This window comes from Eulemur rufifrons, chromosome 15, assembly GCF_041146395.1.
Source record: "Eulemur rufifrons isolate Redbay chromosome 15, OSU_ERuf_1, whole genome shotgun sequence".
Taxonomy (NCBI): domain Eukaryota; kingdom Metazoa; phylum Chordata; class Mammalia; order Primates; family Lemuridae; genus Eulemur; species Eulemur rufifrons.
Genome location: NC_090997.1, coordinates 88,895,306 through 88,921,485, shown reverse-complemented (window position 1 = coordinate 88,921,485; position 26,180 = coordinate 88,895,306). Strand labels below are relative to the sequence as shown.

General features: G+C 35.8%; 1 protein-coding gene across 2 annotated transcripts in view; it reads right to left on the bottom strand.

Annotated features, from left to right (window-relative positions):
* The window catches only part of ADGRG6 (adhesion G protein-coupled receptor G6), a 132,970-nt gene that overhangs the window by 67,186 nt on the left and 39,604 nt on the right, over positions 1-26,180 (bottom strand). For both annotated transcript variants that reach the window (XM_069487629.1, XM_069487628.1), the window contains exon 3: positions 2,098-2,439. In XM_069487629.1, coding sequence (XP_069343730.1) covers positions 2,098-2,439 — 342 coding nt within the window. The remainder of the gene's footprint in view (positions 1-2,097; positions 2,440-26,180) is intronic.

Genomic DNA, 26,180 nt, shown 5'->3' with positions numbered 1-26,180 from the left:
ACCAGTAATAATAACAATGAGAAACTCTACCCATTTTAACTCTAAGGATGATTGGATCTCACACCTAAACCTCTGAGTTATAGCCAGCCACGTTGATAACTATTTTTTAACCACTAAATTAAAAATTTAAAAAAACCCAACTACCTAATTAAGGAAAGAACTGGTTTCAGAAAGGCTCTGTGTATACATTAAGATTCTCACAAATATGTTATTTTTCAAATAATTCCTAAACAGAACAGTTTCATTTTTCATTAACAATTGCCTTTTACTCTTCCCAAACATCCCTATACTACCCGCTCCCCTTCAGACACTGCGTATCCTTCTCTTTTTCCCCACCATCAGGCTATTTTAGGAACAAATGCGAAAGGAATTCTATTGAGAAGGGATCTAGTGAAACAAAAATGGAAATCTAAGGTATAGTTGCTTTACATCTGGGCATGTGAGCTAGTTTTTGAAGGATACTAAGGAGCAGCAGTTAAAAGGGCAGACTACGGAGCTTGCTATTCCAGCTCTTCCATGCAGTAGCCCCATGACCTTGGGTGTGTCACTTTACCTCTCTCTACCTTAGTGCCCTCATCTGCGAAATGAAGGGCAATGGCACCTATTGCATAGATGGTCAATGAGCATAAGTTAATATGTATAAAGCACACAGCCGTGCCTACATATAGCAATAAACAGCAAGTGGCTACTACTATTATATGCATAAAAAATTCAAAATAAAAATGCATTCACCTAATACTTCTGTGATATATGTGAAATTAATAGTATAATGAATTTAGTCCTGTGCTAATATACATTGTGAAAATGATCTGAGAAGTAGCTCACCTCAAAAATACTATTTAATACTGGTTTCATATGAATGACAGATTGAATATATTTTATTATACCGTACACCAAGAGTAATTCTACAATAAAACATCATTTTAATATAAATATTCTAGTAAAAATCCATGATAGAATTTAAGACAGATTGAATATATTTTATTATACCGTACACCAAGAGTAATTCTACAATAAAACATCATTTTAATATAAATATTCTAGTAAAAATCCATGATAGAATTTAAAAGAATTATGGATTTCAGTCTACTTTTTAAATATAGAGCAGTTCATAGGTCTATTTATGCAAAGGGATACTTGTATAATATGAACCCAGTATTCTATATGTATCGTTAAAATAAAAAGCCTGGAAGGAAATATACCGATAAACATTTTATTAGTGGTCATGGCTGGGTGGTGGATATACAGGTAATTATAATTTGCTTCTTTTTTATTTCTAAATATCCTATATTTTCTGATTTTTAAAACATTATTTTGAAAGATTTTTAAGCACACATGTACCTAATGTCAATAACAAACAATAAATAACTCCACAATCAAAAAACACAATTTATAATAATGAGAGTCAGCCATTTTCATAGTTGTGCCTTTCTGTTTGTTCATTTTTATTATATATGACATCTTCTTAGGAAGCTCAGAAGAAAAAAAAGTAAAAGTAAATCTCTCTTAGGCAAAGATAGGTTTTAGAGAGAATGAGATTATTTAAATATTATGTTGTGCCAGAATATGGGAAAATATTTAATAAAAATGTGCTTTATTTCCTTCAGTTAGCCATTTTCAGGGGATATTCTCAGGTTATTTATTTACTTTACGTTACTACTGGCTTTTTAAAAATTTAAATGCTAATTTTCTATATTTGTCCCTAGCCTAGTTCCTTAAAAGGGCAACATCTTAAAAGCCTAAAATAAAATGATTTCTAAATAGAGATGTTTTAAATTATTAGTGGAGAGATATTAGAATTACAGATTTTAATTTTTAGCAGTGGAGTATCTACAGTGTCTTCTAAGCAGCCTTTAAATGTTCTACATACGAACACTATAAAAGAATGCAGCTCTACTGTAATCAGATTTTGGATCTGGTAATTATATTTTGCTAATGAGAATGCTCAGAGAATATTAACAGATTCTTGCCCTTAAAGCCTAATCCTAATCATTCACATCCACATAAAAGAGCATAACTCTGTCTTCAGGTCCTTGTGTTTATTGTAGAACATGTTAAATGAAAGCAGAAGGTTGGCATCGCCTTTGGTTTACATACCTCTGATGTAGCTGGCATTGAAACCTTTCTTCTGGATGCTAAAGTCACTTGAAAAGGACACATGCATCTCATTCGCACTTGAGTTAAATGATAGGCCTTTGGCAGTTGCTCCACAAAATTTAGGCTGGCTCTCTCCATTATCAAGGGATAATGAGTCATAAATGCAATTGGGAGCTTCTTCAATGTCGAAGTCATTAAACGTTATCTGAATGATGTAGCCGGTGGGGGCTCGGAGGGTCCACATGCAAGCCTGGCTGTTAGGGTAGTCGTTAGGGTAGCACGGAGAAGTAAAGGTCCCAGAAGGGTTGGATAGGACAACCCTGCAGTTGGCACATCCCCACACTGTTGGCCAGACAAAAAAGAGACAGAGAAAAGAGAGATCAGATGCATATAAACCAAGCATACCACACACTAGGGACAAGTAGACAGTAAACATTTAAAAACACCAAAATACAATCATGAAAATTAAAAGGAAAACAAAACCATCTTGAAGAGAAAAAGAAATGCCAATAGAGCAACAAAAAGTAAAAGATAAATAAAAATTGTTAAAGCAATGATTTTTAAACTTGGGGGGGGGGTCATATACTCCGAGAATCTAAAGACAGTTATGAAAACTCTCTCCAGTAAAATACACAGGGGCCAGTACACGTTGCATACAATTTCCAGGATTACAGGAGGCCTCAAGAGCCAACAGTGGATTTACAAAGGTTCATCAACCCAGGGTGAGCAGCTCTACTCCCGAGAGCAACTGAACTGGGGAGGAGGAGGTTACAGAACCATAAAGACAGAGCTCAATATTACAAAGCATGGATACAAAGGAAGAGCAACTCTTAGGAAATAAATGTTTAAATAGAAACCTACCAATATAAAAAATAAACAGGTTTTCTTCTGGCAGATTGCATTTTTTTCTGAAATTCAAATAAACATCTCCTTGCATGTAGGGAACATTTATAGTTTTGAAAATACTCTCACTCATCCCATTTGTTTATCATAGTTGGTAATTATATGACTCTGTGATCATCTCAGTTACTCATTCATTCAGTAAATATTTATTGAGTGCCTGTAATATGCCAAGCACTATTCTAAATAGTGTATATCAATGAGCAGGAAAGACAAAGCCTCTGCGTAAAGGATTGTTACACTTAAGTCTTAGACCTAATGATAACCAATAATATAATACAATGACAGATGGTGATAAAAGGTGGGGAAAAAAAGTAAAGCACCTCCAAAGAGGTGACAGTTGAGCAGAGACCCAACTCAAGTGAGGGGGCATGCTGTGAGCACAGTAGGGAACAGCCGTGCAGGCCAAGGGCAGAGCAAAAATAAAGACTCATGATACATGCATGTTGGTCTCTCTCACTGAACTGTAAGTTCCATGAGGTCTAAGATCATGTATTCTTTGCTTATCATTATATTCCCAATATACAACAGTGGGTTCACAATAAATATTAATTGAATGAATGTATGTGAAAAAAACCTGCCCAAGTAGACAGGAAAAATGCTATTATCCCATTTTCACTAAGGTAAACAGAATCTTCTTAATTATTATTTATCCAGGGCCTGGCCACCCATTTGAATCAGAAACCAGGGTCTTACTATCTTCCTATCTAGAAATGTTTTTGCAATTAGTATTCTTGTTGCCTTTAAGTACTGTATAAATGACAGCAATAATCCCATTTATCCAATACTCTGGATAAATTGCCATAAAACTGACACATAAACTTTCAAACAAAAAATACTTTAAACATGTTAATGGAAATCACTCTAAATTTATTACGTTGCCCACTCTTTTACTGAGTTGAATAGAATGAATATGCAATAACTTTTCTTGAAAAATTTGTAGTTATCACAAATATTGCTATTCTTCTAGGATAAAGTGATAGATTCAAGGACTTATCAAATGTGCTACACTGCTCAAGTTAGGTTTTTCTTTCTTCTTTTCCCTGTGGCCATCTTGTGTTGTGCAACACTTTGCCCTGCCAACTCTGCTCCTCTCCAGTCTGTCTAATTTGCCCTCTCTGTTCTTCCTAAGTCTTTCACATCTTGTACAAGGCCAAAGACAGACAACAGAAAACAAATTATGACCACCCAACATCTGCCAAATGTGTGTCTTATCCATCCCTGGAGCACCATGTTCCTGTCCTTTGTGGCACTAGTCAGAGCAGTTGTGTTTTCTATTTGCGAGATGTTTTTCTTTTTTGTCTTTTCCCACCAGTGTGTAAACTCAACAAGCAGAGGGTATGTATCTGTCATATTCACCATCCTACCTACTCTCCAGCACCCCATAGCATCCCTGGCACATGGGACATCTTCAGTAAAATGTATTAAATTTATGAACAAATAAGGGAGTAGCTTAAATGAATGGCAACACGCCTAAAGAATGACTGCGTGCATTATAACCAAGTCAAACAAATTCTAAATCTAAAAGAAAAAAAAAAGAGTGCATGAGCTCTGGAACATTTCTTTAGGTGGGGCTTTGGGGCTCCTTCTACCAATTATTCTCACTCATAGCACAGGACTGAGACGACTGGGTCTTTCTGACAAGTTCAGCTTCCTGTTAGTATACTTTGGGCTCGGGTGAGAGAAGTAGTCCTAGTAAAGTAACAATAATTTATCCAGTACTAAGCACTAGAGATAAAAAAAAAAAAAAAGTAAATAGGAAACCATCTCTGTATAATCCCAACATGCAGATAGGCAGCATCATTTTTCCAAAATGAGATGCCATCCTTTATATCCAAGACCCAAGTAATGCTCATGACTTCCTTTATCCTGATATATTATTTCTTAAGAGCTGAAGGAAGGGTATAAGAAAGTTAAATGTGCCTGGTAATACTGACTATGTAATCTTAAACAAGTTCATTTCTCTGTGCCTCAGTTTCACCACCTTTACACACTGGTAGGAATAATAGCATTCACTTCCTAGGGTTACTGGGAGGACTGTGTGGGTTAACACTAAAAAGTCCTGGGAGTTGTACCTGGCACACAGTTAGCAATATTTAAGTGTTGGCTATTATTAGACATTACTGTAATACAAAACCTGTACGTTGACAATTAGGCAGAGGTAAAAGAGCACCCACCTTAGTAGAATCTCCTTTTCCCTTAGGCACTTATGGGGATAGAAAAGAGAGAGAAGATACCCAGAACGTGCTTTTAAAAGAACACTCAATGCATTATACTATATGAGTCATATCTTCAGGGGCTTAGACAGCATTTAAAAATAGTGCTACCAAATAGTAATTATCTTAATTGGATGAAATGTCAATTAAACCAGGGATAGTACCATCACGATCATTATATTTACAGATCGCTTCACAGTAACGGGTTTTCACAAATATTATCTCATTTAACGTCATAACAATGCTCAAAATTATTACCTCCTCTATCTTTAGATGAAACAAATGAAGCCAATATAGATTAGGTAACTTGCCAAAAATTATACATCTAATTGATAGGGAGACCAAGATTCAAGCCAGCCCTTCTGAATATAAGTCTAGTATCTTTCTAGGAAATAAAAGTTGCCACAATTAAACAAAAGACACAGAGAAAAGTGGTGAGCTCAAGCACTGCTTTAAAAGACAACATTTTTTTAATGGGCAATTTCTTAAATATAGTGTCATCACCCTAAAATTAATATATTTTAAGAAACCAATTTAGAAATATTTAAGTAAAGAATGTTAGAGAGTATGGAATACAGTGCTTTGGATCTGTCATTTGGAATAATCAAATATCACTGCTAATTGATTCCTACACTATAAGCTAGTCCGTTAAGTAATAAATTTGTTCTCTCTTAAAGAAGCACAGGTACTTAAAAAGATGGTTACTAAAGTGGTCACTAAATGAGGCCTTGGTAAAACCAGGATTAACATAGCTTCTAAAACCTACCCAACTTAAAGCACCTGGCTCAAGGTGTTCCCAAACACAGATATAATAAAATATTCTCATTTATAATTTATATAAAAAGCAAAGTCTCCAAGTAGTACAAACAACAAACCAAATTCTACCCTTGGTTTTTGCCCATGCCTGCAAATGTTTAGCAGTAATTTACTTGTGCATATTTTCACAAAAGTTTAATTCTTCAATGAAACTCAAATCTATCATGGAAAACCTTCCAGTCATGCCAAAGCCTGATAAGTACATTTCAATATAGGTTTAATAACCATTATCTTAACAGGTTTTTTATCTCAGAGATTTGGATTCTTACTCCACCCTTGCTATTTAAGTATGTCTTTGTAAAATACAAATACCATGTTTCTAAAAATCTCTTTAAAACAGGAATGTCAGATCCCAAGAGATAAATCAAAATTGAGCTAAATTTTAGCTGCTTTCAACACAGATCTGTGGATGGTATTGAATAACCGTTTTTCTAAACTGTCTTAAATGGTGAACAACATGAATGCATTAAAATTAAATCTTGTTCTTTATTTGAGAGAGAGAGCGCCGAATCCTAACCACTAGACCACCAGGGAACTCTTGTTCTTTATTTGAATGTGTGTCAAACTGTAGCTAATGAATTTGTTGGGAAACCTGGCCAGTGAAAATCATCTCCAGGAAATTTAGCTTGAGTTCCCTGCTCAGTTTGCATCTATTCAAAGTCATTGTTTGAATTATCCATGTGAATATATGAAGTTCTAATGAGTGAAAATCTCATTTGTTGCATTAAAAAGTTTAAAATGTTTAGTTGACTTAGTGGTTTCCAAAGATTAAACCTAAGGGCTGGCAACCAAGAATTTTCTAGAACCAGTTCTAATACCTAAATCATTAAGGAGCCATGATAGCCACATTACATTTCTCCAGATCCAAGTAAATTACTGTCAGATGTGACATCGTTGAAATGTAAAATATCAATAACATTTTAGATGTTGGCTTGTCGCAAACGATAATATACAGAACTGGATGACTTTACCAAAGTAAGTATTTAAATTTAAGTGATTTCAGACCACTGTGTAGAGTTTTTAGGATGGCAAGGAAGCCAACGGCAATCTGGCTGTGACATCTGTGATTCTGTTAATGTGACAGACTTGGCAAGCATCCCGCAGGCCTCGCCACGTCTCAAGCTCTGCCTTCGAAGACAGCATTTCCATACTGCGGAGGGCTGCTCTTAAACCGGGGTCGCACTGATCATTCGGATCTCCTACTGGAACTTTCGGCAGCCACGCCAGGATATCAGTTCATTCCCACATTCCTCCTAAAACACTGGTTTCCCCGGAGTTAACCAGATAATTATTTCATTTCCCTCTGTGATGGTTCAACCCCAAAATGTTCTTTGGAAGCACCATGAATATGAAGCTACCGTAATGGCCTAAGCATGAGTTCAAAAGGGTACTTACTGCTTTACTTGAATCGGTTCAATTAAGTTTGACATAGCTAGAAAACTAACAAGATACCGAGCTGAAATTTCCCTGATGAAGTACCATTAAACTTGACAATTTTTTAATCTCCAAAAATATTCACATGCACCGCACCCTCAGACACGTCTCCGACTTCTGTAATATTGTTACTGTCTACATTTTGAGCCTTGTCTTTCCATAATCACTTTGGCAAGAAAGCATTCCATATTTAACGGCAAAAGCTAATACTTTCTGAAGATCCAAACAAATGAACTGTTATAAATCCTTCTGGAGTCAGCTTGTTATGCAGATATACATTCCTTGCAAGAGGATTAGATCCACTAGCACATGTGCATGCATATGCACACACACCGATACACATTTTCATGGGAAATTGTTCTCTCTTAAGCCGTGGTTGAGTCTTTTCCAGCTCTTAAAAAAACAATCTAAAGGCAATGAATAATGTGAAACAACCTAAACTGCACCTCCTGGTTAATATATTCATTCAAGTCCCTTATTCCCTTCCCCATTCCTGCCCTGCAAACCCCCAACTCTGGATTTATCTAGCTGTGGACCTTCTTGCTATCTGACCCGTAGGCTTCTGAGCACTGCTGGAAAGAATTTACAAAACTATGCAGATTGTTCATACTAAAGAGGTTTCCATTCATTTCACACACGCTGTAACATTTGATGCCACTAAACATGCCCTGCCCCTTGACAGTCTCTCCCCCACGGTTCCTCCACTCTCCCTGTTCCCTTCCTGTCCTCTCAGCCCTCCCGGCTTTCCCTCTGCTCTGCCTGCCCTGACAATCCTTTTCGTGTGATGTGTGGACCTCAGACCAGCAGCAACAGCTTCACCTGGGAGCCTGCTAGACATAATCACCCACACCTACAACAAAATCTGCATTTTTTTTTTTTTAACAAGATTTTCAGATGGTTCATAAGCATGTTAAACTCTGAGAAATGCTGCCTTACATAACAACATACTAGGGAAGCTATTAATATTACACACCTTCTCCCAAGAGGACTGATCCCCTCTCACAACTCTTGCAGTCATATTTTTACTACTTGACCCAAGGGACGGCCCCTGACCTGAAGGCAACCAATCACCGGCTTCACTAATCAATCAAATTCTCTCTTTCTCTGAGAATTTAAAGTTAGAGACACAGATAATTTCCTCAAAGAATGATGAACAACGGAATGATGAAGTTATCTAAACTCAAAGGTAGTAGCTGCTTTGGCCACTTGCAAACAAGGGAAGCTGATGGGCTGACAAAGAAAAGGGTAAGAGAGAAAACGTAGAGAACAGACACGCAAGAGGAAATTGGACCTCTGAGAAACAGAGAGGCTTTAATTCCCGACATTCCGTGTGAAGAATGGGAGGAGCTGTTCTTGTGGCTTGTCCTTGAATTCTATGACAAAAATTCTTATGCCTCCTGCCCCACTACTTCACTTGATCCACCTTTAGTGGGTTTCTATTCCTTGTAACGAAGTGTGCCTCAAGCCAGTACTCTACAGAGCTCTCCTCTTTCTTCAGTTCTTCTCTGTCCATACTCATCCTCTCTGGGTGATCTCATCTGAACCAAGGCCTTCATTATATCCAAATGCTGATGACATGTATGTGCTACTGAGCACCATACCCTAGCTTGCAAGTGTCTACTCAACATCTCCACCTGGGCCGGGCACGGTGGCTCATGCTTGTAATCCTAGCACTCTGGGAGGCTAAGGCAGGAGGATTGCTTGATGTCAGGAGTTCAAGAGCAGCTTGAGCAAGAGTGTCTACTAAAAATATAAAAAATTAGCCGGGCATGGTGGCGCATGCCTGTAGTCCCAGCTACTTGGGAGGCTGAGGCAGGAGGATGGCTTGAGCCCAGGAGTTTGAGGTTGCCGTGAGCTAGGCTGATGCCACGGCACTCTAGCCCTGGTGACACAGCGAGACTGTGTCTCAAAAAAAAAAAAAAAAAAAAAATCTCCACTTGAATATCCCATAAATCTATCAAGCCAAACACCATTCCTCAAATAATTTGTTTTTATCTTCTTTATTATTTTTAGTACCATGAGAGTCACCTTAGCTAGGACTCTGAACATCCCTTCTTTCTCCCTTTCCCTATATTATTTTAGATAGTCAAAGGCTATGACATTTATTTTATTAATAGTTATTAAATCTGTCTCCTCATCTCATTCCCATGGCCATGTTGTTTAAACTTCTCATCTTTTCTTGGACAAAAACTCAATATCTAATCTCCTTGCCTATAATCTTGTTACCTCCAACTCATTCTCCATTTTAAGACCAGAAAGATCTAAAATGCAAATGCAAGTATGAATGCATGTTTTCTCTAACGTCAAATCTTCTCTGGGATCCAACAAGACAAGCCCCTTTGAATGGCACACACAGCACACCATATCTTCCCTGTTCACACTTCTTAACTCATCTCTTACTATCCTCCCATATCCATTCACTCAATAAATACTTATTCAGCATCTATGTGTGTGGCACTGTGCCAGGTTCTGAGAATATAGTCATGTACAAAATATAATCTCTGATTTTATGGAATTTATAGATTATTGGAAATACAGATAAATAGATAATAATATAATGTGATAACTGCTCTGATAGAGCAGGTAGATGAGTACAATAGCCTAAGTTTAGACTTCATAGAAATGGTACCATTTCTAAGAGATGAAAAAGAAACTGAGACCTAAATATGAAGCTTGGGAGTGGGCCAAGTAAAGGAAGAAGGCAGAGGAGAAAAACAAGAGTGTTCTGGGCAGTGAGGTCAGCAGGTACGAAGGCCTGCAGGTAAGAAAGAGTGTGGGCTGTTCTAGCAACTTATGATTTAGTTCAGCTAGAGCATAGTAGGCAAAGTAGGGAGAAATAAGAGATAAAGATGACAAAGTAGGCAAAGATTAGATTATGCAGGATTTTGCAAGCCATGCTTAAGAAAATAAAATATTATACTAAGAGCAGTAGGTAAAATAAAAAGGTTTTAATTTTGGGAAAGTAAAATAATCAGATTTGTGTTTAGCACAGATTTTTTTTTAAAGCTTCATCCTTTTATATATAAACAACACAAAACTACCAGTAAACAAAATCCTTATAAAAATCACTGCAGCCTAATTCCAAGGACATGACAGATGACAAGAAGAAAGACAAAAGACAGCAGGCCACCCTGTCAGTTTGTTTGTGGAAAGAGCACAGCCATCACAGTGGCAGGGCAGATTAATTCTACGAGGACTGAGCTCACAAAGCAAGGTCCAACTGTTGACTAGTAAGATATAAAAGCAGCAAAGTGACCAATCTAGTGTGCATCAAAGATCTGTCTTATCGTGGTCTTAGGTGTTTTATTACCTCTAAAGAAAGACCAATGAAACAATTTAAAAAAACAAAAACAACACTCACCTAATGTTCATTTCACTTGAGAATGTTACAAAAAATCTTTCCATATGGATTATCTAGGTAGCATTGCAGGGTAAAACTAGTTTATGTTGGCATTAACTGGTAAAATATCACTAAATAATTCCAACATAAGTAAAGAATATCTTAGCCTCATGAAAGCTAATTATAGTTCTAATACCCAGGAAGGCAATGATGTCATTATTGGCTAAACAGTACATAACTAACTTCTTGAGCACACAAATGTAGCTAATGAGATATCTATATAAAGTTCTAGGACCATACTTGGCTCACAGTAATATGCTCAAATAATGTGAGTTTTTAGCATTGCTGTGCTTGTGGTTGTCATTTAATAGCACAGCACATTAGTTATATTTCAGTTTGTTCATTAACTTATTTAATTTTCTGGGCTCCTACTTCCATTAATTTTTAGTTTTCTTTTAGATGTCTTTACATACGGTTCCCAAAGGGTGGTTAGAAGGAGAGGTAGGAATAAAACAAATTTTAGGAGGCAGGGAAGGTTATTGCTTCTAATTTATTCCATGTTATGTGGTACAGGTGAAGAACCTGAAATTAATAGCTAGAGAAAATTTTGGGTTTACAAACTTACCTTCCCAATAAGTTCGGAGTATATATTGGGAAGAAGATGGTAGTAACAGGATAAGTGTGCATGCTAGCTCAAGTTTTCCAAATAAGTCTTTAATTTGAGGGCATAAAAAAAAAAAAAACACCCACTCAGGTTTGTGCACATAAATGGAAGCAGTTTAAATAGTCAAGGTTTGGGGAAAAGCAAATTATAGATGCAACTGGCATCATTTTGTCTTTTTATGGAATATCTTTTTACATAAACATCTTAGTAATAAGAAAGAGCTGATGTAAAAATTTCATAATATTGATTTTTTAAAAATAATGTCAGTAAAACTTTCCATTTTATACATGAACAGCTTGTTTAAATATGCTATTCATCTATCTGCCTTAATTCACCACTGGAATTAGTTTTCAAAATATTTATATAACATTAACTTTTCATATAGGTCTCAAGTATAATGTGTTAGGGGAGTGTGCATGAGAGAGAGAGAGAGAGAGAGAGAGATTATCTGAAGGTTTTTTCCCAGAAAACTCTAAAACTGAACATTGAAAAGTTTTCTTCTATTCAAACTATCTTCTGACTAGATCACAAGATCTAGCTGATAAGAAAATTTTTTTATTATTTTGGAAAAAAATCATTGTTGGAAGGACAATATGCTTATGAAGCTGAACTAGAAGCTCTCTTGAGAACCTCTCCAGATCTAAAATTATACGTGTCAAAGTATTTTAACATTTGAATACAAGCCATGGAAACCTGTAAATATATTATTGTGAAACAACAATATGTGGAGAGGAAGAGAAAAAAATAAAAACTAGCATTTAGTGAGTGATTACTTTGTGCCAGCTGAGAGAAGACAGACTAAACCACCTTCCTCTTAAAGTAATTCATGTTTATGTGAATATTTGGCTATATTACAAGTGGGATCACAGTGGCTTCTGGTCTTAGCTCTTCCATCAACTAACCATGTGACCTCAAGCTAGTCACTAGCCCTTGAGGTCTCGGTTTCCCCATCAGTCTCTTTTGGTTCTAAAATTCTAGTATAGGTGACAGACTCAGGTCTTCACACACAACAGAGCTTCAGTTGTTCCCCTTTACTAGAAAGAAGTTTCCAGGAGAGTTATGAAGACATCTGATGCTTCCCTAAGGAAAGGGGTGCCCTAATGTACAGTTCACAAGGTTATGAGGCAAAAGTGTCTTCACGAGTGCTCATGAGACTGTTTCTGGTCATTTGTCCACTTTGGAGCCATAAGTCTGAGTCCCTAAGGGACAGCCAATACAGGCTGAATACAAGTAGAGCTAATGGTCAGTAAACATCCTGCCTTCTGGGGTACATTTCTACTGCTCAAGAAAATTTCCACATCTTGCTAACAGTACTTATTGTGCTATTTTGAATATTACCAGCTTAGAATTATAGAGCAAGCTGTGACAGATTGTGAAGATTTAGAGTGTGGTTACATTAGGAAAAAAAAAGTCACCTTCTACTTAATATAGCTACTTTAGTGTGCTCTTGATGCCTAACAGCTTACTTTACAAAAAAAAATAGTTTATTACTTTTATAAAGTTAATAGAACTATTGAGAAGCAAGGCTGAATTTTGGTTTGCCACACCACTGCCAAAATGTTTATCTAACTTCAAATTGCACTGGGCTAGGGATGAGGGGATGTAGGTGCTAACTTTGCATAGCCCCTGGCAGGTTATGTACACGGAGGCAACCCACGCAGCTTCCTACCTTTCAACTGTTTTCCCTAAGCCCCAGGGATCCTCCACATCAATCACAAGTCTGCAGCAAACACATGCTAGAAAAAGTTCACGAAGTTCACCAAACTTTATAATTATGAGTTTCCAGGATAGTATAAAAATCGACTTGCTTACTGTCTTCTTTTAGCCAGCCATATTTTTAAACTCCAGAAAAACGGCAGTGACTTGTTCTGGGTGGGTGAGGAAGGTCACACCTGCATGCAAGCCACAGAGAAGGCCAAACCACCAAAAGTGGGTGGGCTGGGTGGTCTACAGAGCAAACAGTGCAGCGTGTTTCCAACAGGAGGCACAGGCCTAAAAACAGAAGTTTGTCAATGACTGAGAGGTTTGAACTGTGGCAAACCTCACTCACTGTTACTAGAGAGTAAGAGAATGCCCAGCTGCGAACATCTGTCCCACTCACTGTTGGGGGAGCTGAACGATCATTCAAAATTTCTGCAAAATTGTTTCTATGTTCTGGATTACCATTTAGCTTTGTAGTGGTGTTTGAGAGAAAGACATTTTAGGTAGATTAAGTAGATTCCTTTTATGAGCCCACTTAGAACATCAGTTAGCGAAGTTCTGTAGGTATAATCTCAGAAAGTTATTGTGAAACAATAGGTAGAATAATCATTTTGGTTCAGTACAAACCATAACACAGTTTAGTCTCCCCACCTCGCCATGAAAATAACACTGATAATTAGGCAGACTGGGCCCCAGTGATTCCTGAAAGTATATAGGGAGGTCCATCATACTGAAAGGGAAATTTCAAACAATGTCAATTTGGAATTCCAATATAAATACAAAGCCTTAGATATATGTATATTGTTCTTCTAAGAAAGGGTATCCAATGGGATGACTAGGCGCCATTTTGCCATCAAATCTCAACCCCAAATAGATGAGAAGCCATAGGTTTCTGGATTCTTTAATAATAAATGAAAAGTAAATAGGAGATGTTTGAATAACAGATCTTTCTGAAAGTTATTAGCTAAGATAATTTAAATTGAATCTATCCTCAAATAAATCAAAATGATTTTCTTCTCCCTCCAGTACAATTATCTGACTTTCAGCTTTTAGAACAAGCAAGGCATCAACCATTTTTGTAAAGAACCATTCAGCGAATATGGTATATTAATAGTTTCTAAATGGAGGAACTGCTAGCTTCACTATGCAAAATGGGCCAAAAAATGTTAATCAAAATTTTAGCAAAACTTAACATCTGCTTGAAGTTTACATATACATAATTCTGCTTGAAAGGAATAGTTTTTAAACTGTCAAAAATATTTTTTCGCTAATACTTCTCTTTTATGGATATTATTTTATGATGTTTTACAAATTTCTTTTCTATAAAACTAAGTCATAATTCAAATGCAAACAATGCAGATGAAGTTCCTTGGTTACTATTTGTTTTATACAAATACAACCAAAAGGAACTATATGTAGCACACCGAATTTAAAATTCAAGCCAAATACTTGGCAAAATCACAAAAGGAAACGTTAGAAGTGATTGCATGTAAGACCTAATGTATAACTATCAAACTGGGGATTATATTTGGTCATTAACATCTCAGACACAGCAAAGTCCTTTTTAAGAGCAAAATCTTCAAAAGGGTAGCCTACCTTGTCATTTCTGTTTACATTTAAATATTTGCTCACAGGAGAAATGAAAATTAAACATATATAGCTCATACAAGCTATTTTGGACACAAGTGTAAGTTTCTATTTGAGCTGGCTTCTAAGTTCCTCCCATACCGACATCTTTACAGCTGCTCTCGGCATGTAAAGTCTCCATATACTTGACTGGAAATAGCACATTGCCTGGGTGGAACTTACTGCACAGCGTTTCAGTGAAAGACACTACTGTCCTCTAAAGCACATTATTCAACAATTAGATTTGGGCTGTTCAAGCAAAGGACAAAGACAGTACTATATCCTGCCTAGTTCTACCAATTTGCTTCATGACATCATTTTTAGGTACAGCTTTTCAATTCAAAGTTTGATATATATTTTTTTACTGCTTCTAGTGATGTACCTACTCCTCCTGGGGCACACTCTTTTCATAAATATAAAAAATAAGGGCTTTAGTTTAAAAATCTCGTATGTTAGATCAGCTTTCTTAACAAAACCATTATTAAAAAGGGCAAATTTCAATGTTAATGAAATTTTAATTTAAAAAGTACATCAAATTCTACTCCACTTGGTACAACAGCCAAATAATATTAATGTGGTGATCCTTTAGCTATCTCTGGTGGATTAAAAAAAACAAAAAAGAAATTAAAAAGAAAAGATAATGTCAAGGGTCAATTGATTTGATGCAGGATTTTAGGGGGAGGCTGAGAAGGGGGACATTCTACACCAAGAATGTTTGACATAGCTTATGATTAAATCATTGCAAGATGAGTGGCATGTTCCTATATATAATTGAAATAACATTATGGTACATTCAAGTATCACATTTTCCTCTTGACCTCCTGTGGTAATTGATGGGGAGGAACACAGAGAAGTAAAATAAAACTTAGTTTGGACATAGCTTGGGTGGGAGCCTTTAGCTGTCTGGCTTCCTCTTTGATTCTTTGGGGTTTATCCAATAAAAATGGAAGTAGAGAGAAAAGAAAAAACAGCAAGTGGCTATCTCTAAGATGACCCACTTATCTTGAGTTCACACTGTGACATTGTGTAATTCCAGTACACAAAGTTACAGATTTCCTTCATCCCACATAGGAAAGGCTTGGGTTCTTTTTGGGGGGGTGGGGAGAGAAGAGGAAAGTGGAGAAGATGTGAATATCTTGTGGTACAGCCTCTGAAATTTAAGTCTATTTTCCTTGGCACTCTTCATCTAATTTTATTTGTTTGCTTTGTCAGGTATTTTTTTCTTTTTCCTCTTTCCTTTTTAATGCTTAGATGCAGGTACACTGTGGTTGTTTTACAAAAATTATATGCTAAATCCACATTTTTAGATAGCCTAATTCTTTATTTATTTTTATTTAAGCATATTACAGGGGTACAAATGTTTAGGTTACATATATTGCCTTTGCCCCATCCAAGTCAGAGCTTAAGGCGTGTCCATCCTCCAGACAGTGTGCACTGCACCCATTAGGTGTGAATATACCCATCTCCTCTTCCTCCCTCCCACCTGCCTGACACACGATGAATGTTACTTCTAGAAAACTACAGACCCATATCCCTTATGAATACAGATGCAAAAATTCTCAACAAAATCCTAGCAAACCAGCCTGGTGCGGTGGCTCACACCTGTAATTCTAGCACTGGGAGGCTGAGGCGGGAGGATCGCTCAAGGTCAGGAGTTCGAGACCAGCCTGAACAAGAGCGAGATCCCGTCTCTACTAAAAATAGAAAGAAATTATACGGACAACTAAACATATATACAGAAAAAATTAGCCGGGCATGGTGGCGCATGCCTGTAGTTCCAGCTACTTGGGAGGCTGAGGCAGAAGGATTGCTTAAGCCCAGGAGTTTGAGGTTGCTGTGAACTAGGCTGACACCACGGCACTCACTCTAGCCAGAGCAACAGACTGAGACTCTGTCTCCAAAAAAGAAAAAAAAACATCCTAGCAAACCAAATTCAGGTGCTTATTAAAAAAATAATCCACGACCAAGTGGGCTTCATCCCAGAGATGCAGAGATGGTTCAATATATGCAAATCTATAAATGTAATTCACCATATAAATAGAAGTAAAAATAAAGACCATATGATCCTCTCAACAGACACAAAAAAAGCATTCCATAGATGAGGCCTACCTAAAAATGATAAAATCCATATATGACAAACCCACAGCCAACATCATACTGAATGGGGAAAAATTGAAACCATTCCCTCTTAGAACTGGAACCAGACAAGGTTGCCCACTATCATTGCTTCTATTCAACATAGTGCTAGAAGTCCTAGCCAGAGCAATCAGACAAGAGAAGGAAATCAAGGGCATCTAACTGGGGGAAGAAGAGGTCAAACTATCACTCTTTGCTGACGATATGATCTTATATCTAGAAAATCCCAAAGATTCTGCCATAAGACTACTGGAATTGATAAACAAATTCTGCAAAGTCTCAGGTTACAAAATCAATGTACAGAAATCAGTAGCATTCCTATATGCCAACAACAGTTAAACTGAGAACCAAATCAAAGACTCAATATCCTTCACAATAGCAACAAAGAAAATAAAATACCTAGGAATATATTTCACTAAGGAGGTAAAAGACCTCTACAGGGAGAACTATGAAATACTGAAGAAGGAAATAGCAGAGGACATAAACAGGTGGAAAACCATACCATGCTCATAGGATGGCAGAATCAACACTGTTAAAATTCTACACTACCCAAAATGATCTATAGATTCAATGCAATCCCTATTAAAATACCAACATCATTTTTCGCAGATCTAGAAAAAATAATTCTACATTTTGTATGGAACAAGAGAAGACCCCATATAGCAAAAGCAATCTTAAGCAAAAAGAACAAATTGGGAGGTATCAATTTATAGGACTTCAAGCTATACTACAAGGCTATAGTAACTAAAACAGCATGGTACTGGCACAAGAACAGAGACATAGACCAATGGAACAAAATTGAGAACCCAGATATAAAACCATCCTCATATAGCCATCTAATCTTTGATATTTTTTCTTGATTAAGTATTACACATTTATAAGATGAGTCAAGTTTTTTTAAAAAAAAAGCAAAAAACAAAAAAGGGATAACTGTTACATGCATATACATTATGTGTATATTTTGGGGATGTTTATATGATATACATGGACTCAGTTTCCATGGGGTCAGGAAGCATGTCTGCTTGACATGTGTATTTCAAAATATATATAATATCAACATATACACATATGTATGTTTAAATATACAATATTCTAAGATAGTTTTTGGAAAATAATCAGGATTTTTCCATGGTAGAACTGATCAAGTTGCTTGCTCCTTCTCCCACAGGTCATAATAAAAATTAAACTGAATTCCACTGGAGGATAAGATTTTATGTGATTTCATATAATAGACCTGCCTCACTCTAGTCAGTTTGTACTTATTCAGCACATACTATGTAAAAGGCACACATTATAAATATTAAAACAGGAAGAGGATTTCAGAGAAGACAGGAAGCCAGGGCAGAGGTGCTGTAAACCTCCTCACACAGGAGGGTCACTGTACTTAAGGCCAGTTGTTGGCTTTCTGTGTTGCTTCATCTCGAACCACCTGGATCTATATCATCAACAGCATTTAGGAGGCTACTATTGCTGGTAGAAACCTTATAATTCAAATGCCACATAAAAAAAGAAACCTTATAATTCATTCACCTCACGTCCCTCATTTTTAAAATTTAAAAGCTAAGGCCCAGAGATACCAATTGACTTGCCTGAGAGGACACCACTAATTAAAATCAAAATGAGAATCACTTCTATTTCCCAAGTATGATCTATGCAAATATTCTCTAATATATCTGTTTATACTAAATATAAACATAGAAAATAAATTTTAGGTTGCCTAAGAGATCTCAAGCCATGTACTATTATCTTTCCATATATAAATTTTAAGTTCTTATAACCACCTTACAAAGTAGGTAGTGTTATCACCATTTTATGGATGAGAAAACTGAGATTTCTATATATCATTTTAATGAATGACTTTACTTGTGTAATCCAGTCTTTAAACTGCTAAATGTCAAAGATCCCATCAAACTTGGTTTAATCAGTATTACGTGGAAAATCTATCTCTAGTAGCGGTAGTATTGGTGGTCATAGTATTAATAACAATTAATTCAATCTTCACATTTTCTCCAGAATCAAAGGACTGTGAGGTGCCTTTGAGTTTAGATAATCCACCCCACTTTCTCTCTTACTTTAAGAAGCTTTATGAAAAGACTATAAGCTTTTGAGTCAGGCAGACTTGCCACTTGTATGTCATCTTGGGCAAGTTATTCAACCTCCCTAAATCTGAGTCTCTTCTTAGAAAAGGGAAGACGTCACCACCTTTTTTGTGGTTTCCATATGGATTAGTGAATTACACAATAGCTGACACAGTGTCATTATTTAATAATGGTGGTGCAGTGGATGCTGTGGAACACCGACCAGGTGCCCCTTCAAAACTGTACTCATTCTCTCAGCTGCTGAGACCGTGTTGAGTGTCCCTCCGAAGACTACTGTCAACTAAAGAGAGACACCTCACACAAATTCATGCCCCCAACCTGGGCAGTTTCCATCCAGTGACTTATCAAAGTGGAGGTATAAGGCCCAGTCCCTTTGTGCCAGTCTAGACAACTATGAAGGACATTCCAGCTACATAGGGTCCTGTAGTATCTGCACAGGCCATTGTTGTGACTGTGCCACAGTCCAACTTCTTCCTCTGCCCTATCCTTCCTTCACTTTCCACACAGGTGTTGGTTCAAGATTAGTCCCTGATAAATCTCCTGCATCTTAATCTCCATCTCGAATTTGGCATTCCAGGAACTTAATGTGCAACATCTGGCTATTTCATTGTCTTATGTTTGAGTGAAACAATAGGCTTTATAGAGGATTCTCAAAAAATCTCTATTCAAACTGCAGAGATGTCATGGAAAAAGTAGTGAAGTGAGAAATAGAACATGTAAATTCTGACTCTAGTCACTCCCTAAGTAGGTTGGGCCACTTATTTGGTACTTCAGCTTTAATGCTTTAAAATGTGATGTCTTAATAACTTGGACACACAGTTTAGCATCTCTCATTTTGGAATGCTCTTTAGGCTCAACAGTGCTGGTATTTCCATAAAGCCAAGAAAAAAATTGCCTGTACTGAAAGAAATCAAGAATTACATTTCTATCAAATCCCAATCAATTCACAGACCAAATATAACTAACTTAAAGATCATGATGTTTTCTCAACAGATTTGGAATACAGAACTTGCCAGATACATCTAACCAAGTAGAAATTCATTATTCATCATGGAATCATCATCAATCCTCAAAGTAGTCTTCTGAAAAATGAAATTTCCTACATTCCCATTAAGATTTAAAATAAATTTTGGTAAGCCAGTTTTTTTCTATGAAGCCTAAATACCTCAAAAAAAAAAAAAAACCCCTCATGTTCAAATGTTGCTTTGCTCATGATCCATGAATATTTTTGAAGCAATGGAAGAAGTGATTTAGTTACTGAAGTGGACTCTATAGTCACACGGAAGAAGCAAATGTTCTCAAATGATGTTAGGAATGAACAGAGGATGGGTACTTTTAAATAATGTAGGAAATTTTAAAATGTCATTTTCCCGTTATCCTATTTTTATCAATCTAAATATACACATTATTCCCTCTGGATAATTGACCTATCTCATGCCTGTATCTAAATTTTGCTCTTCCATCTGATCTTTTAATATTTGATACTGAGTTCAATTATAAGAAGGCTCAAAGTTGATCAAAGTTGGATTTTCATATTCCCTTTGATGTATTCCCTAGAGGGCTTAACAAACACCATTTTAAAAATATACTGTACTAGAACATAAACCTATCACTCATGTTTGTTTTTTATTGAATTTCTGGTAAGCGGGTGGTGTGATGATTCTCAAAACCTTAATTCCACCACTCCATTACCATGTAGCTAATGGGTTCAGAAAAATCCAACCACAAAAACATAATCACAGTAGCTCTCTGTAAAGAGGTACCTGAAACCTCATTGATTACGACACTTAAAATGTTCCCTGTGAAGGTCAAATTCAAAACATATTTATGAAAAATAAACCTTTATGTTTAGATTTTAAATCTGTTGGCCAGAAAAAACATGGTAGTTTGGTCCAGAATATAAAAAACACTAACATAGGAATCCAAAAGAATATTTAGCTACTTTATTCAAATAGAAACTCTTGTCAGTCCTTGGGAGCTATGATGAAGAGTTCCTCAGGAACTTGGAAATCAGATAGTTTTTTAAAGTGTTAAATTTTAACTCTTTTGCATTGACACCAAAACACATGGTCATCTTCAATAAAGAGAATCTTTCTGAAAAGAGTAAGACTTGACTGTTATCATATCAAATGTAGAGAAGTGCATTGACTATAGTAAAAGAAAAGTCCAAAAAGAGCTCAATAGTAATATCCACCCAAGCGCTACTGGGCCAGCTAGAAAACCCCAGCAAGTGACCCAGAGTCCTTGGGCCACTGATAAGATCAAGGCTCTCATCAGATGGCTATGTAAGGCTCATTTGGTCTGATAAGGATTAAACACTGGATTCATCATAGTATTCTAGTTCATGCTCAGGTCACTGTTTGGGTTTCCACACAGGTGGACCATCTACTCTTCTAGTTCCTCTGATAGATATTACTCATTATATATCAACAAATTGGTTCATTAAAATTTGTTGTCCCAAGTAGAGCAATAGCCCCATCACAGTGATGTAAACGTTGTGGTAATATGAAAAATATTTAAAAATCTATAATAATTAGAACTAGGGCCCTGACCAATGGAGTCAATGCTGGCTGGGATGGCAGACCACTAAAAACAGCTGAATATCAGCTCTGACTGTGAGACTGCTATACTTTCCTCAACTTGTAAGTAAACTTTCACTTGCTCATTCAACATCTCTCTACGCTCTTCAACTGTAAGGTCCTTGAGCACAGGGACTATGTAAGTCTCATTTGCTAGTGGATCTTCAAAGCCTAGGATAGTGCCTGTCCCTGGTCTCAAGAATTCATAAATAAATGAATACGTACACATGTAAACAAATTAAATAAACAAACAAAGTATATTAGTTTAGATGACTCTATCTTTAAGAGATGGACCCCCTCTCACAGTGGGTTCAAAATCAAGCTTTTGAGCCTCCAAGGCTGATGGTTCAACTATTCACCAAGGTGAGGAACAGCCTTCAGTAAGGTCTTTGGGATGGAGTTTTATCAGCCTTCCTAAAGGTAGCCCCATATCCTGACCCAGCCTGAAGACACAATTGGGATTTCACTCCACAGGACCTAAAGTGAGATTAGCAACATAAGGAATAGACCTGGAACAAACCCTAAGAATCCAACCCCCCAAATCAAAGCCATCTACTGATGTCTTTTCCTAAAAATAACTTTACATTCTTTGAGTACTTAACACAAATCTAAGACATAACAACTAATTTAATATAAGCCAATTTTGCCACACATTAAAGTCTGGCTAGTAGTTACAGGTTTAATTATTGTAACAATCAACTCCAATCACGTAATAGGAATACAAAACTTTCCTTTTCAATTTGTAATGCCTTAGCCTCAGACTATTAGCCGTGCTGCCATTGGGAAAATGTATTTTTAGTTGATGAAATTATTTGATCATAAATTTACATGAACCATAAAACATCTTAGAGAGTATACTCATAGCATGCTTCTAGGGGAAAGGGGAACCTAATATTTACGATACTCTGTTCCCTTCCATTTTGCATGTCAGAAACACCCACTAAAAATTCATGCATTTCACTGATATGTAAACCAGAAAGACTATTTTTGAATTCAAACACAGTTGATCATGATGTGAAAAGAACTTCTAAACAAAAAAGCTAGAGGCTTAATATAGTGTTTAACTTTATATTTACAAAGCAAACTTTAGTTCAGTATTTTCATTATGCATACAATGTTTATAGTGATCAGCCAACACGTACGAACAGCCTTCGCTATGACTGCCAAAATATGAAGATATTTTTTCAAGTTACTTATATTTTCCCCCTAGGCTATTTCCTAATTGAAAATTTAAAAAAGACTGGAGAAAATTACATGTTTATATCAAAAATTTTATCAATTCATTAATGAATCTATAGCACACGTTTCTTTACTTCTTTGCTACTCTATAGGAAACTTTTTAGTCATGTAAAACTTTAAAATATGAAATGGATATTCCTCAAGTCTCTTTTGACTTTCACAATCAATGATATTCTACAATTCAATTATTGAATGACCCACAATTCTCACCTTTATTGGGCTGGTTGGAATCTCAGTTCTCCTAATCTCCCATCCCACTCTTCCTATGTTCTTTTTTTTTTTCCTTTTCTTTTCTTTTTTTTTTTTTTTTTGAGACAGAGTCTCACTCTGTTGCCCTGGCTAGAGTGCCGTGGTGTCAGCTTAGCTCACAGCAACCTCAAACTCCTGGGCTCAAGCAATCCTTTTGCCTCAGCCTCCCAAGTAGCTGGGAGTACAGCTATGCACCACCACCATGCCCGGCTAATTTTTATATCAGGCTGGTCTCGAACTCCTGAGCTCAAATGATCTGCCTGCCTCAGCCTCCCAGAGAGCTAGGATTACAGGTGTGAGCCACCACACCCAGCACTTCCTATGTTCTAGCCCTGGGTATTGGAATAATCTGTATTTAAAGTAAGAGTAGAATCAGTTCATTTCCTAATATTCCCAATATCTAAAAATATATTCAAATATCCCTGTATACATCTATCTATTTTCTTACAAAGACAACTTGATAGCCACAATTCTAGACTCATATGAATACCACTATATTATAAATGTTAAAAGGGGTGTGTGTGTATGTGTGTGTGTGTGTGTATGTGTGTGTCTCCTCTACGAATCCTTTCCATAAACTATTACTTGCTAATTATTGACTCAAACAGAATGGAAGTAGAAGTTTTTCCTTACAGCTTTAAGGCATCTAACTACTTTAACAAAAATTTTTGGAGGAGGAAGTACATGTTAACATACCACATGATATCAGATGTCTAAAAAAATCATTTGACCAGTTAATTGCAGAAGTTATATTACCTGGCATCAGTATTTTCCCTCCCTTCAATCCTAGCAATCAGAATCCTTTAAGTATTCTTCTTACTGTTTTCTTTAAGATATGTTTGTAAGCAAATGTCAAGTTAATTTTGAACATATTCAAGAAATCAATCATGTCACACTTTTTCTTTTAAGGTTGGATATTTTGTTATGAACATTTAAAACACAGCAGATAAAACCTGGAATAGCTCTGTGTGATGTGCCAAAATTCATGTAAAATATTCACATGGTTTTAATAAAGCATTTCAAATATCCTCTTACTACAAAATTATAGCATAAAAAACTTATACTAATCATCACATTGTTAGACAGTGTTTTCTCAAGTATTTATTACTTCTTTTACAATTTTGAGCTCACGTAATATTTTTCTTATCGCTAATACTTTGGAAACAAAACAATCAGTGACACCATCTAGGGAAGGATTTTTTTTCACGTTTCACAGAGTAATAAATCCAGAATAATAAATCATTATTAGCATGTGAGCTGGATCTTTCTGACTTCTCTCTGAGCACCCTTTCAATCTTCCAACCAAAAGAAAATCCAGTAGGAATTATAACTATTGTTCAACAGAAAGATCTTTCATGCATTTCGTTTAGCATTCAGATAAGCTTTAGAAACAGGAATTCATGTTGTAAACTTTAAGCACTAGTTAAGTATATCAAATTAAATAATATGGAGTGTTATGAATCTTACTATTTTAATCCAGAAGAATATAAATTGAGAAATTTCCACTTTTGAATTTTGTTTTCTTTTGCCAGATAATTCACACACACACATACACAAAGTCCTGATTTTTTTTTGTAGTATATGAAAATAAATAAGGCTATGGCTATGGATTTGGTTGATCTAAAAGTTATGGATGAATTAATGTTATGCTTGGAAACTACATGTATTTTTCAATTTGATTGACTGTTGCTCCCCTTTCCAATGGTAACTAAAATATTAATACTACTTTTATATTGTTCTAATTTTAAAATATGTAATTTAGGATCTACAATTTTAAAAATTTATAATTTGATAATCTCAAGAACAACTTGAATTTATATATAATCAAAATATGTATCCCTAAATACTGTTTATCTTTTTATCTTTCTTAGAACAATTTCACTAAATGAGATGAGGAAAAAAACATAATTTAAAATAAAGAGTAAATATAGGCCTTTAGTCAAAGATGTTGATACCCCCACTAATTATTAAAAAATAAATATAATTTGTTTTGCTGAATGTTGTTATAAAAGTAGAATTTATTATTTATTTGTTTAAATATGATTTGCCATCTCTGGCTATTGAATTTTTATAAGATGTTATTTTCTTCCTTCCAAATGTTCTCTTTAGCTCAAGTAACTAAGCAAATTTTAAGTTCTTCATGAATATGAAAAATGTGCAGGGACTTACGTAATATAAAAATTACTGAATTAAAAAAATCTAGTTCAATATCAAAAATCCATTCATTTATATCTGGGAATCATGTTACAAAAGTAATAGTAACATGAGTAAACTAGAAGTCAGAATTTCATCTATACTTTTACAGAAATTTTACTAATTCAAATATATTTAAAAATAAATAAAATCTTTCCCATTTTTTCCCTCATTTAAATAAATACATATCTATGGTAGGGCACTAATAATTTATGCAGAGGATTATAAAAAAAACCAATTTCATTCATTTTTCAATTGTATGATGGCTTTGTTGTATACTTTTGATAATTTTAAAAAATTTTTTATAAAGTTAGCCAAGTTTTAAAAAGCTCGTAAGAGAGCAGTGGAACACCACTACCAGCCTCGTGGCTTGCTAATTTTGATCTGGGTAAAACACAACTGAAACAGCTAGTTAATCATGAAAACTTCTACATGCTTTATTTAGGTAGTAAAGCATCCATAAGAATGCTAAGGAAATTAGGGGCTTCATAATAATTTTCTTTGAGGTTGGGGATAGTTATCCTATCTCCTAAAATTACTTTTAAAAGAATATATTGCATTCCATGGAACAGTAAAAACCATTTAACTTTTCCTTGATTATTCAGGATATTATAATTTCTCATTTTGAATAATCATCATCACTGCATCAAAGCATAAGTATGGATTGAGAAAGCACTGTGGAAATTTGTCTCCTCTGGAGTTAGAGTTTGGAATAAATCCCCAAGATAAACTTAGTTTCCTATGTTTTTTCTTCCAACAATTTTCTCCAGCCTCTGGAGAATTTTTTCCCATTCCATTATACTGTGCTTCTCTCCACTTGCTATGTCTCTCCCACTCTCCTACTTGCCTTCCACTCCACTCCATTTTATTCCCTTTGTGCACACAGATCCC